At 33.5% G+C, this 14,403-nt stretch overlaps 2 protein-coding genes across 8 annotated transcripts in view; one reads left to right on the top strand and one right to left on the bottom strand.

Annotated features, from left to right (window-relative positions):
* Positions 1-12,053, bottom strand: part of LOC122534910 (alpha-glucosidase-like) — a 46,182-nt gene extending 34,129 nt beyond the window's left edge. The window contains exons 1-10 of the mRNA XM_043665988.1: positions 12,049-12,053; positions 10,023-10,034; positions 9,003-9,177; positions 8,533-8,867; positions 7,059-7,184; positions 6,134-6,544; positions 4,668-4,923; positions 3,699-3,894; positions 3,461-3,601; positions 3,307-3,330 (exon numbers count right to left, since the gene is read on the bottom strand). Coding sequence (XP_043521923.1) covers positions 3,307-3,330; positions 3,461-3,601; positions 3,699-3,894; positions 4,668-4,923; positions 6,134-6,544; positions 7,059-7,184; positions 8,533-8,867; positions 9,003-9,156 — 1,643 coding nt within the window. The 5' untranslated portion in view covers positions 9,157-9,177; positions 10,023-10,034; positions 12,049-12,053. The remainder of the gene's footprint in view (positions 1-3,306; positions 3,331-3,460; positions 3,602-3,698; positions 3,895-4,667; positions 4,924-6,133; positions 6,545-7,058; positions 7,185-8,532; positions 8,868-9,002; positions 9,178-10,022; positions 10,035-12,048) is intronic.
* The window catches only part of LOC122534909 (calcium/calmodulin-dependent 3',5'-cyclic nucleotide phosphodiesterase 1-like), a 271,807-nt gene that overhangs the window by 217,855 nt on the left and 39,549 nt on the right, over positions 1-14,403 (top strand). The window lies entirely within an intron of this gene.

Genomic DNA, 14,403 nt, shown 5'->3' with positions numbered 1-14,403 from the left:
CCTATCATTTACGTTCCCATTATTACCATGGTGAATTCTGACTTTATCTACAGTACCAACCGAAAGTTTCGATATTCACTTTTACTGGATTCATATTTCATACTCACTGCCAAGTCAATATTTTGTTAATTAATCGACGTATTATTTTTCTCGATTTCATTATCCGTAGGCTGTGTGTTAAAATACTCTGAAAAAGGAGATCATCACTGATATTAGAAAATCTGTGTATTTCACAAATTCTGACTCGGAGAAAATTAGAAAATGTTTCAATGCAATTTGAGCCTTGAGTCTCGCCGACCATTCAACATGTTAAGTTTGTTCAACATTAATTTCTAATAAATTTCTCTGATTTCTTTCGGTTTCATTAAATTTTCTGAATTGCATTTTCTAAAATTTCGCTCCATCGAAGAACGAGAAACAGAAGGAAGATTGATGGAAGAAGAGAAATTAACCTTTGAAGTGAAAAGTTTATCGTGATATCGATATAAGTTTATAGTTTATCGTCATTTGTTTTAATAGTGAATGAATTATTCTATTTGATAATCATATAGTTGCAACTTGTTTTCGTTTATAATATAAAATAACATTGCGAAGTCCATGTATTAAGAGGAGCAGCACATTTCGAGATCATAGTTGGAATTTTAAAAAAACTTATTTTTGAATTGTGCACGATTATATTTGACAAATGATAAAAATGGAAACGGAAATCGCGCAGAAATAATAAAACAATTTGAAATGTATTATAATACCTGTTGCGCATTCATTAAGGAGTTATTCAAATTACGTTTCACAAACATAACAATATCTCCCGACGACAATGAACTTTACTTTCATTTTTCACGTGAATCGACATAGTTATCAAACAAAGAATTAGACAAAGTATTTTAATTGGCCAGTTAATTGCCTAATTGCCTAATTAAATAATTATCTAACACGCCAACATCTTTTATACCAACTCTGTCAAGCTCAGCGTTTCAACTAGTGTTCTATTGATACGTCCACAATGTACTACGTCACTATGTTAATGAGATAATTATTCTGCATTATAATTTCTTCAGTTGTTCCTCTTTGCATATTCCTTTTTGCGTTAACATAGTTCTACAAGAATAAATGAATAACTTTTCGTTATCAAAGTTCGTAATTGGCATTGGTTAGCAGCCTTACTATATTTTTCTTTACAGTTTCACTTCATGTACTTAAAAATCGGAAAAGTTTTACAGAGTTGTACAAACTTTGGAATTTTTTTCGGGAAACGACGACGAGAGACAATTCTCGACAATTGCCAATTCTCGAGCTGGTTGTTCGAACTTTCGATCCTCGAGCACTACGAGATTGCGGGATAACACACGATCTGTTTTGTGGTGAAGGGAAGCATTCACCTACCATTCGAAGCAGTAAGATACGTCCCAAACCACCATAATGACCTAGCAATGTCTTGGATAAACTGAGATCGTGGGATCACAAGTTCAATGTCTCCAGAGATGTGGATCATATGATTCCAAAGTTGTCAAATTGACCGTACCTATCTCACAGGGGTTGGGACTTACTTGCATTCTGGTAAGATCCTGCTGCGAGTAAAGTAGCCCAATAACAATGAAACTGAGAAACTTGGCTTAGACGACGATAACTTTGAGACTCTAGGACTTTATAGAGTCGTGTAACTCATCACAATTAATCCAAGCTACGAGAACTTTGATAATGTATTTACTCAGAAGACTCGGGAATTTTTATATAAATCTACCACGTGATTAATCCAAATATGATATTTCGTATGTCGTGTGCGATCGTATAAAAATTAACATCAAATATTCAACAAAAATGGAAATTAAATAAAAATTAATGTACAAATCGAAATAAAAAATATAGTAATGTGAGAGTAAGAAATTCGTGTAAAGATAATTAAAGTTTATAATCTTCTTCAAGACCTACGTAACATTAAATAAATCAATTATTTGTTTATCATCAAAATCTTTTTCCTCGAATACTTCAAATTTATCAGAGTACGTAGACTTCTTCTGACTGACTGAAGCATAAAAATACCGGTTGGTTGGAACAATTTCGTTTGAACGTGCCTACTTTGAAGTATCTTTCCGCGACTCTTTTAACTCTCACGCGCAACTTCGAATATTCAATTTCGCTTGTCACCCGGTCTGCATCTGGAATGAAGCTTCGAAACGAAGCGAGCCGAAGAAAATGCAGCGAGCGCAGCCAAATTTCGAGCGCTCGAGGAATTCCCTGCGAAAGTTGACCAGTGAAATTCTTCAACACATGATAGACGACAATTGATTTATTTAAAGTTACGTAGGTTTTGAAGATGATTATAAACTTTGGTTTTTACGTGATTTGTACATTAATTTTTACTTAATTTTCATTTTTGTTGAATATTTCTATATTATCGCACAGGACATACGAAATATCATATTTGGAGTAATCACGTGGTTGTAGATTTATATAAAAATTCCCGAAATCCCGCGATGGATATCGAAGCAACGATTATAAATCGATGGCACGGTGATTGACCATGCGATGATCGACATGCTTCCGTTCACGCTTTTTGGCCAGATTTACCTTTGCGTAAAAGAAAGTGAAAGACGCAGGTTAATCGTATTTGTTTCTCGAATCATAACGCGAGTTTCGGCCGTTTTGACCCGCTGGCTGTCTCCACGACTATCGTTTCAAGGTGAACGTCAAGGTTTCCTTTCGAGACGCCCGATTTTTGATTTAAAAGAATTTGATTGGTAGACATTACAGAAAGAAAAGGAATTGAGGAAAGGATTTTAGTGCCAGATGCTATTTAAAAAAATCGTGTTGGATAGTGTCACGAGGAACGATAGTGCTTCCTTGTAAGATGTATGTAGTTTGTAAAATGCCAAGCTATGCAGTGAAAGTAGATAATGTAAAAATTGTCTATTTGTGCTAGTGATTGAAGGTTTAATTAAAAAGAAAGTAACTAGGAGAGGAAGCTTCAATATGGCGACAAAATCCTGTGGAATTACACGACACGAAATATGAACTGCGCGTAATATGAAATATGAGCTAAATGTAAATGTGAATATTTTCCTCTCTCATTGTGATACTGTGATTATTAATGTACCGAAGCGTTCGTATCAAGAAGGTACAGTTCAATTTCAAACATAATCATTAATAACGATGCTACTTTATTACCAGATCAGATTATACATAATTAAATATTGGATTAAATATTTAAAGAAGCATAGATAAATACTTCGTTGTGGGATTAGCCAGTTTCAAAATTTCGCATTTGGAGTGGTAAGGATGACCACAGACCTGGCGGGCATGGTCAGGCGTCGAACCTGGAAGACTTTTTTCCTGCATTTGCAACAAAGAGACAAACAAGCGTGAATTAGTAACGAAATGAAAGTTGAGAAAAGATACATAGATTTATCATCACGATGACGCAAATTAAGCCAATAAAACTTGAAAAAATGGTCACACTTACCAAGGAAGTACCTTGGAGTCAGCAGTGGCGTAATATACATTCAATATCCTCGGTATGTTATCAAACGCTGATAAGTTCACTATTGAGTTCTTGTCGCCGAAGTTCGTTATAACGTAAACGCTTCCATGCTTCTTGGTTTCTCTGAAGAAATTACGACATTCCATTGAGAAAACGAAAGTGTCACATCATCGTTTGTAATGCAAATTTCGTTCCGATTTACACAGGGAATTATCCTTACCTGGCAAAAGCGAAAACATATTTATCTAATACTTTCGTAACTAAAGTGGCCTGCTTGAAGTGCGGCGATTTCTTCAGCTTCGAGAGTTTCTCATAAAGAGTGTAGTACGAGTTCTTGTCTTTCTTCTCGTCAGCTAGATTCAAGGTCTTGTAATTAGCGTTGACTGGAAGCCAGGTATGGGAATTCGAAGAAAATCCTGCGAATTGAAACTCTCGGTTATTAAGATCGTTGTTGCTTTGAATTGACGAAAACACGATTAGCTGAACATTTGGATTATAATAAACGTGAATTGTATTTTAACTAACTAACATTATTAACTAGTTAATTATAGTGCAATATTGTATGTAATATACATTAATATATAAGTTGCAATATAACATATAATGAGTGATTTAATCAATCATATTACGACCTATATTGCAAATTAAATTAATTGCTACTTGTAGTGGCAAAAATAATACTATCGATGAATCCATATCAAACAAGTCTAATACCATGAATAGTTTCTAATTTGTCGAATCACAGTTTTCTATTAATAATAGCTCATTATGACAGAATATCGCGAATATTAATATATATTAATAAATATAAAATTACTTTTCGTGAATTTGTACAATAGTAATTTGCAGTTTAAGAAATCATTTATAATTTTCCTCTAGTCAAATATTTAGGTAATATTTTTATATTATAAGGGGTATCAATAAACATAAAATTATTATTCGTTTAATGCTTGCGTACATAGTTCATCAAATCGTTCGTAATTTGTAAAATTCAGATATTCTTTCCAAGTGGCTATCAACAAGTGTGAAACAGTTGACCCTATAGTATTCTCAATTTGACTTGTCCTTTCCGCTAACAGGAAATTGCCTTTCACCGAAAATTTGTTTTTAAAAAGAGTTCTTAAAAATCGCGTTATTGGTCCGAAAACGGTTTCTTCCGTGTGAACATTGTATCTTGTCGGGAACTTACCGGCGGAAACGGAGTTATTCCATTGGAACGGTGTTCTGACGGGATCTCTACTGGTACTTTGATAATTTGCTTTACCAGATGAACAGCCTAGTGGATCCACTGTCTCTTCCCACGAAATGTATTCGTCTGTCATGCCAATTTCTTCGCCGTAATAAGTCACGCTTACGCCCGGCAATAAAAGCACGAACGTGGTGACGGCACGGGCTCGTGGTTCTCCCACTCTCTTTATTAATCTAGGTCTGTCATGGTTCCCGGCCTGTACAAAAAATTTTCAAGGACTCAAAAATTTGCTACAGAAATCATTCTTTTTTAAAAATTATTCTCGATCGTTTTAGCTTGGTACATGTTTTTAACCCGTGTCACCCGGAAAAGAACGATGAATTGTCGAACTAAAGATTTATAATAGATAATTTTAGATTTAATTATTATTCAAATGAATTAATTTCATTAGTACGTCGATTTGACTATTCACATTAATATCTTCATTATAATTATTAATTTTAACGGTACTTCAAATTTTTATAATAATCATTATTTATTTGAAAGTCAATTGCTAATGAAATACATCAGTTAAAATTTGTTTCTTCGGAAATATGATTTTGATATTAATCATATCAATACATCTTTTAATAGTCAATTTATTGTTATGCAAGTAATTGCAAAAGAAGCTGACGACAACTTAAACGACAAAAGAACGATATTATACTGAGAAATATCGTAAAAGAATTTTTCTACCTTTGGAATGTCACTTCTAAAAATGTAAAAATATTCGCTTCCATTTCTGTAAAATAATTTGCATAAAAAATGAGAAGCTAATAACAAAATACTTAATTTCTTGTATGAGCTAGCTAGTGAAATCAGAGATCCACGATCTGAAAATTGTCTGTTTTCCTTTCGTTTTTTGCGAACTTTTCTTCTAGCATTGTTTATTTCCTTTGACGTGGAAATCCGGTTTGATCTTTCACGCCTGTACGGACGGGCTCGATGAATCTCGATTCGCCCGTGAAATTCGAAGAACGCGAGCGCAAAGAGGTGCGTTTTGTTCTCTTCCGCGAATTTCCTCGTCATGTTTCAAACTCGTTCGCGCGTACCTCTCACCGTTCAACGACAAAGCTTCGAACGAGATCTATCAACTCGTTTTTCCAATCGAACGACGTTCAATTAGTTACGCTTCTCGAATAATTTGATTTCTCTCTAATTTCTATCGCTACGTGTGTGGCAACCTTTCAATGTTATCGCCGAAACAATTATAATTTCTTCTGTTTAGAATTACTTATAACTCTGAAATAATTAGATTGGGCATTGATAGTGTCTGTCGAAAGCACGTAGGTGCCACCTCAACTTATACTTAAATATTTATCTAAAAGAGGAAATGAAGTTGTTGCGCGCGGATCGATCAAGATAGCGTCAACGATATATAAATTCGATCGAACCATCTTCATACAGTATATTAGTTTTTAACTTACCACCCAGTTAGGAGTGCTACCTTTCGGCATGGTATTGTACCACGAATCAACTACATGCTTGATATCTGCTGCAGTCGAGTCTATAGTCAGATTTGTAATCAGATCGAAGTTGAAAGCAAAATCTGCTCCATAGTCATAATATTTCATCGTCGACGACGTGTTGGTATATACTTCGACGAAGATATATTTTGGCTGTTTGTATTCGTCCAAGATTTTTCTCCACGTGGGAAGGATGTCGTAGGTTGGTTGTAGATCAGTGGTGTATATCTTCAGAGTGTACTCGATGGCGTTAGGATCGTCAGTTAGACCTGATAGAGGTTCGTCCAAAAATCGTTGGTCTTCATAAAGGTACTTCATGGCATCTATTCTGAAGCCATCAACGCCCTTGTCTAACCAGAATCTCAGAATAGCCTGTAGTATAGAAGTATTAAGTATAGAATTGGTATATCACTTGAGAAATATTTTTGTTGTTGCTAGAATATTATGTATAGTATTAGTCTGTACGAGTAAATGCGGACACATTGAAAAATAATTTTTTATATAGATATTTGTTGGACGAGGGAGAAAGAGAATGTGAGTTATGCAATGACGGCGGAGCAATGCTAATGTTGGCTAGAGAACTGCTGGAAACAACATGGAGGGGATATTTGTTTTCAGTGTGGCTAGCAAGTGAAATTGAATTTTATCTTTCGATAAAAAACATAGAAGTGAATCGAAGTAACAAGAAATCAGCTCGTCGAAACGTCGAATATCTCTAATTTTCGTTGTTCGATTCTTCGACATGTCCAATGAAAAAGATTCACTATTGGGAAACAATATTTTGCAGAATATTTTAACAATAGCTAATTAATATTAGTAATAATAATATATATAATTGTGAGACACTGTGCTAAATAGAACTACTTATTTCTCAAATGATACTCACTTCCATCTCGCGTCTCACATCCGGATTGTAGTAGTTCAGATCAGGTTGTTCTGGACCGAATTGATGCAGGTAATATGCCTGTCGTTCATCATTCCACTCCCAAGCCGGCCCAGTCATTGCACTCACCTGTACACAAATATGCGTTTGTAAATTTACCAAGTGCATAGATAATGAATAAAGTTTCCCAAGTTTAGCAGTGTTGTGACATAACGATTAGACTTGAAAATTAAATTACATATTGAAAATTACGTGTATATCATAATAATCTGAAGATTAGAAAATTAAATTAAATTAAATTAAAGTTTCCATGAATATTTTTTACGTAGAGCTAATAGGCTTATCGACGATTCACGCCGAAAAACTTTCGATCGCTACGGCGAACGACGAGCACGACGTAAAAAAAATTCGAAAACTCGGCTCACAATCGTTCTATTAAATTAATATTAGACGACGTTATCTACGAGCGTGCAAGCACGTCGTTATGCAAATGAGAGATCCGTCCGTACGTGGAATAAATACTGACGGATTACTTTTTTCCCCCGAGTAATTAAAGAGATTCGAATGCCGGTTTTTTCTTTCGCTCGCAAAGTTTTCTAATGTGAGTAAAAAGTGAGTCGTCTGTTATTATGATAATGGAGGGAAAAAAGATTATGCATTGTAATAATAAATGTGGCTGTGTTCAACTTGCTCAACCGGATCGTTGTTTATTTCGGGAACTTTCAGGATAATTAAATTCATATCAGCCGATCTTGATATAATTTATTCAAAAGTAGGGAATTTCTAAATAATTACGATTACGGGGACCCGAGCAAGAAGTTAATTTGTCAATTGTTAAATAAATTTGATAAAGGTAACCAAATTCTTGGTTTTTTAAATAAGCGAATGAAACTTTGAAATATATTTTACGATCGAGAAATGACTTCTCCTAGTAAGGTTGAAATGAACATTTTAATCTATATATCGATGTTATACCGCTTTCTCTGTGATTTTCAATAAATCAAACGATCATTCAAAATGAATTTGCGATGAAATTTGGTAATGATACCTTTTAATAATAATAAATATTGAATGATGAAATAGTATTGAAATAATTAAATAATGATTACTGCCGAATTATCATTATTAATTATTTAATTCAGCGTTTACTCTCTGTTCCTCATAATGATTCAAATAAAAATCCATGCCTCTTAGAAACTGTTATGTTAATTCCATTATCATAATTTCATCGAGTTTCGTCCGAATACAATTTTTATTTATTTGTTTCGATAAAATCGAACAATAGTCAGCAGACGCGTCCGTAATCGTTTCGTTATTAATCAACATTAAAAGACAACGAGAGGAAATACTATTTAAAACATTTGTGAATAACATTAGAATGATATTATCAGGAAACAATATTTGCGTGAGATGAAATTTGATTCACGATAGCATTTGAAGATTGAAGGACATTTGAAGAAATTTATATCACGCTTACCCAGTTGTTTGGCGCTTTACGCGTGCCATTTTCTATTCGTCCTGGATGCCAAATGTAATAATTGTCGTAAGGTGGAATTCCCTGCACGCTCTTCTTGAACCATTCGTGTTGGTCCGACGTATGATTTGGAACGAAATCCAAGATCACCGATAGATTTCTGTCATGCGCGGCTTTCAGTAGCTCCTCAAAGTCCGTCAGAGTGCCAAATAGCGGTTCAATTTCCGTGAAGTTCGAAATATCGTAGCCGAAATCAACCATCGGGGAGCGAAAAATGGGCGACAACCAAACCGCTTGAACGTTTGATTCCGTAAAATGGTCCAGTCGCTGTGTGACACCTGGCGATGTTTTACAATTTTTTAGGCACTGTACGACAAAAGTACTAAAACCATAATTAATGAAACAAAGGGAAGAAGTTCCTGATTATGAAGTAGATTTTGAAAACTCCGATTGTCAAAGAAAGAAAAATGCACCTCTAAGATCACCGATGCCGTCTCCATCGCTGTCCTTGTAACTCCTAGGATAGATCTGGTAAAGTGAAAAGTCTTTAGCACTTTCTGGCGGTTCCCACGTTATTCCGATGACCAGAGGTAGTACTGCCACGCAAAATGCTATTGCCGCCCTCATGCTCCTTGAACACACAAAACGCTCCGTTAAATGTCAAGTTAGTTGTCTAATTAATCGCGTGAATTTGAGTTTAGCGCACTCTCTGCATAACGTCCAATGGAACCACTCGGTTCCACGTTGTTTACGGGATAAACATGATAAATTTCGAAGTACCTAGAACTTAATCACGATTTTCCAGCGGATCGATCTTGGAGAAAAAGGTTACTCTTTCGTAATGTAAAAATTTTACATTTTTGTCAATTTTGCAATTTGACGTTCTGAGAGGCGATGACCGTTATGCGATATTTGTAAATTCTATCTGTGCAACGAAACGTTTTGATTCTATAGCATGTCGATACTATACATTTAAGTTATGTGGAACGTTTTAGAGATATTTCAATTTTGAAACCTTTTTCTCGTTTTCTTCTGCGAATACTGATTTTCAATTTTCAATTTTAAGAAAATTTGAATTTTAACAAACAAGAATAAATGTTTGAATTAATATATCTTAAGAGTAAATGTATTGTGAAATATTATGCAGTATTATTATTCGGTTATATTTACGATGTTCGGTTTACGTTTAGTCGGTCTAAGTTCTTTTTTAGTTAAAGTTCCTACTTTACTTCTAACATTTAATTTTCTAATTTCTACAATTTAAAAGAAAGAAATTGCTGACTGCCGGTGATCACCGGGACAGCCAGTGTGTTAGTAATATCGAGTTATCTACCTTACCTCGAGATATTAAATAATTAAAATACAATCGATGTAGCCGCTTGGGATGCTTGTCAATGTTGGACATCGACCACGATGATGTACGGCTCTTTTATAGCTGCTCTTTTAACGCTTACATAACGCATTATGGATCTAGAGTTTCAGTAGTGGTGTACGATCGATTGTTTCTGTTAATTTTTGTTGAAATGAGTGGAAGATCTATTGTCTTATTGAAGCAGAGTCATATATTTTGTCGGCAATCTAAATGAAAGCGTTTGAAGTTTGCACAATAAAGGCACTGTTGCGAGGAAAATGTGGCAGCATAGTAATTAAGAATATCTATTGGATAAAATTTAAATGGACTTGAAATAAAATGTAAGAATTTTAGTGATATTTTAATTTATCTACAGTACCAAAAGTTTCGATATTCACTTTTACTGGATTTGTATTTCATATTCACTGCCAATATTTTGTTAATTAATCGTCGTGTTATTTTTCTCGATTTCATTATCCGTAGGCTATGTGTTAAAATACTCTGAAAAAGGAGATCATCATTGATATTAGAAAATCTGTGTATTTCACAAATTCTGACTCGGGGAATATCAGAAATTTTTCGATGTAATTTGAGCCCTTAATCTCGCCAACCATTCAACATGTTGAGTCTGTTCAATATTAATTTCTTATAAATTTTTCTGGTTTCTTTCGGTTTCATTAAATTTTCTGAATTGCATTTTCTAAAATTTCGCTCCATCGAAGAACGAGAAACAGAAGGAAAATTAATCTTTCAAGTGGAACGGCTTAGAATAATATTATTGTTTGTTTATCGTTGTGATATCATTTATTTTAATAGCGAATGAATTGTTATACTTGATAATCGTATAGTTGCAAGTTGTTTTCGTTTATAATTTAAAATAACATTGCCAAGGCCATGCATCAGGAGGAGCAACATATTTCGATATCATAGTTGGAATTTAACAAACTTATTTTTCAATTGTGCACGATTATTATATTTTATTTGACAAACAATAAAAATAGAAACAGAAATCGCGCAGAAATAATAAAACAATTTGAAATGGATACCTATCTCGCATTCGTTACGGAGTTATTAAAATTACGTTTCGCAAACAAAACAACATCTCTCGACTATAATTAACTTTACTTTCATTTTTAACGTGAACCGACACTGTTTTCAAACAAAGAATTGTACAAAGTATTTTAATCGGTAAGTTAATTACCTAATTATCCAATTAATTAATTGCCTAATTGCCTAATTAAGTAATTATCTAACACTCGACCGTCTTTTATACTAGCTTTATCAAGTTCAGTGTTACAATGTTTTATTAACACGTACCACAATGTTCTACGATCTACGTCAACGCAATAATTATTCTGCATTATAATTCTTTCAGTTGTTCCTCTTTCTGATACCTTCTTCAAGGATAAATTTCGTACTTGTCGTTAATTAGCAGTCTTACTATATTTTTCTAGTATAGTTTCACCTTACTTGCTTTGAAATTGCTAAAAGTTCCACGAATTTGCACAAACTTTGGAATTTTTGCGCGAAACGATAACGAGAGAAAGTTGCCAATTTTCGGTCTGGTTGTTCGAACTTTCGATCCTCTGATACCGCGAGACTGCGGGATAATGCTCGGTCTGTTTCGCGGTGAAGGGAAGCATTCGCGTACCATCCGAAGAGGTAAGATACGCCACAAACCGCCACAATGACCCAGCAATGCCTTGGACAAGCCGAGATCCTGGGACCGCAAGTCTGATGTCTACAGAGACGTGGAAACCGCCTCATACGATTCCGAAGTCGTCAAACTGTCCGTGCCTATCTCACAAGTCTTGGGAATTACCTGCGTTGTGGTATGATCCATGTTGGAACCTGCGGTGAATAACGTAGCCCAGTAACCGTGAAACTTTCTTTAGAGGCCGTAGGATCTTCATAGGAGCTTCATAGAATCGTGTAACTCACCGTAATCAATCCAAGCTACGAGAAATTTCATAATGCATTTACTCAGAAGACGTAAGACAAGATTGTAATCTTCTCCAAGAGATGAGGAATTTGCCTCAAGCAGTGGTCTGGTAGTTTGAGTTTTATTATCATTACTATTGTATAATTGTTAGGATTAAATTGTCTAGAAATTGAATGAGAACTTTACTGTACATGTAACTAGAAGGTACTGAAGTATTAGACTGCACTGAAATATTCAAATAATTACTAAGTAAAATGTTCCAATTTTTTGTGGTATGTGAACGTGACTTTTAGTTTTATGTTTCAATTTCTTTGAAGCTAAAATTTTACAGAATATTTCGGAATCATCGCTGCAAGATGAAAGACTCTCATTGATTTGCAAATAGTAATTTTTAAATCTAAAATTAATATCTTTTTATCTGAAACCAAGTATACTACACAACCTGAGATCCTAAGACCTAGATCCTAGACACGTATATTCTAATTATCTAACGTTATTTGCCGTCTAAATTGCGTCGATAAAACCAAAATTGTAATAATAATTTTCTGCAAGCCTGAGATTCGTATAAAACATTTTAATAAATACGAATATATTAAGCAAAAAGTCAAAAGTAAAGAACGTCGTCCACGTCTTGCGAATACCGACCTGTACTTTTAAATTTTCAATTGGGAGAATATTAAAATCTTATATTATTATTAAATATCATTGTTCGTAATAGTTACTTGTTGGTAAGTAGATTGTACTTTTATGTTTAATAAAGTAACGAAATGATGGAGGAAAGAAAAGAAACAATTCGTAAATCATATAATCAAACAATTATAATATAATAAATATAGTATAGTATAGAATATAATTAATACAGTTGATAATATAGTTAAATATAATTAATATAGTTAACAATATAGTTAAATATAATTAATACAGTTAACAATATAGTTAAATATAACTAACACAGTTAACAATATAGTTAAATATAATTAATACAGTTAACAATATAGTTAAATATAATTAATACAGTTAACAATATAGTTAAATATAATTAATAAAATTGGTATTAATTTTACAAAAATTTTTACAAATTTCATTGATCTTATAAATGATAATTAAGTAGAATGTATTAGATATATATATCCTTCCATTTGCGAATTATATTTCTCATTACATAAATCTAATAAATCTAATAAATCTGAAATATGCAAAAATGTGTATGTAGTCAAGTACTACCATAATTGCTAGAATATTAATTATGCCTCGCGTTAATCGCATGTCGTGCCGTTATTGGTACGTTGATCTTGTTACTCGTCGATGCATTCAGATGTATAATTGATGGAAACGTTATTCAATATTATTTGGCAAAGTGATTGCTATTCAACTTCAGGATGCGAGACGATTATGGTTATTATACAGAAGATTAATAGTAATTCGCCACAATACTGATTCAGTTTCTGTGCCCGGTTTCTCTACGCACATATATGTATATATAATTGCCCATTGATGAATAATCAAATTTGCATTTTGATCTCTGCCCTATGGTTTCAACTATCGAATGCGATTTCCTTTGTAAATTAAATTTCCGACAAGCTATTTTCTTTTGATAAAAGAAAATTACCTTCGTTCAACGTACAAACGAAGATTTTTATTCAGATGTCTGTTATTCCTTTTTGTTTAGAAACATTAAGTTCGAATTTAGGACGAAACTTTCCAAATTTTGGCTCTTTTCTGTTTTATAAAAGGAATTACATCTTCACGAAGATTTTTAAGATATTATTAATTTATGTCCTCAAAAGCATCATATAGTTTTCTTGATATCATTTTTAGAACGACGGGGTGTAAAATAGTTTGAATAGAAAGTTAAATGTAACTAAACGAATTTACAATTTTCACCCTTTATTTTTTCCATCCTGTCGAATCTTTAAATTGAATAGACGAAAAGATCCTGTTAATTTTCAAACTTTTGGAAACGAATTGAAACTCTGGAACCTCTTTTACGTATCATTTTCTCAGTACAGTAACTAGCAATATAAAAATTGTGACATTTCCAGTGAATGTTTGATCAAAATACGAATTTCATCTAAATAATTCTAAAAGAGTACAAGGAAGAAATTAGCAAAGATAACTTCAGTTAAATTTTTTATCAACTAAAAATTATAACTTTACATTCTTTTGCTGTGAACGTAATTCGAATTTGTGTTTTTAAACCTGAAGGAAGCGCAGGGAAAAGACTAAATAAAAAGGAACATCTACAAAAGAAAATTCTAAACGACGATCCATTCTGTTAATTACATTCGTATTAATAGAGTCTGCCAACTGCGGGATTTTAAACAGTTTTACATTAAAACTGATCGAAATTAGTTTGCAGGTGATTAAAACGGGAATGCCACGTTATTGGGGTCAGTTAAAAGTTAGATAGAGTAGAGGCGTAATTAGTTAAGTTCATTCGGTGACCTATGGAGCGTGGTTTGTCCATAGGTGCACGAAGGCAAGGTAATAAAGCCTAACGTATCACCTGTAAATTATCTTTTACTGCGTGACTTCGTATATTCACGCTAAAATACGATGGACGGCACTTTTATTAACCTCC

The sequence above is a fragment of the Frieseomelitta varia genome, unplaced genomic scaffold (assembly GCF_011392965.1).
Source record: "Frieseomelitta varia isolate USP_RPSP 00005682 unplaced genomic scaffold, Fvar_1.2 scaffold_648, whole genome shotgun sequence".
Classification (NCBI taxonomy): domain Eukaryota; kingdom Metazoa; phylum Arthropoda; class Insecta; order Hymenoptera; family Apidae; genus Frieseomelitta; species Frieseomelitta varia.
This window is presented reverse-complemented; position numbering and strand designations above follow the sequence as displayed.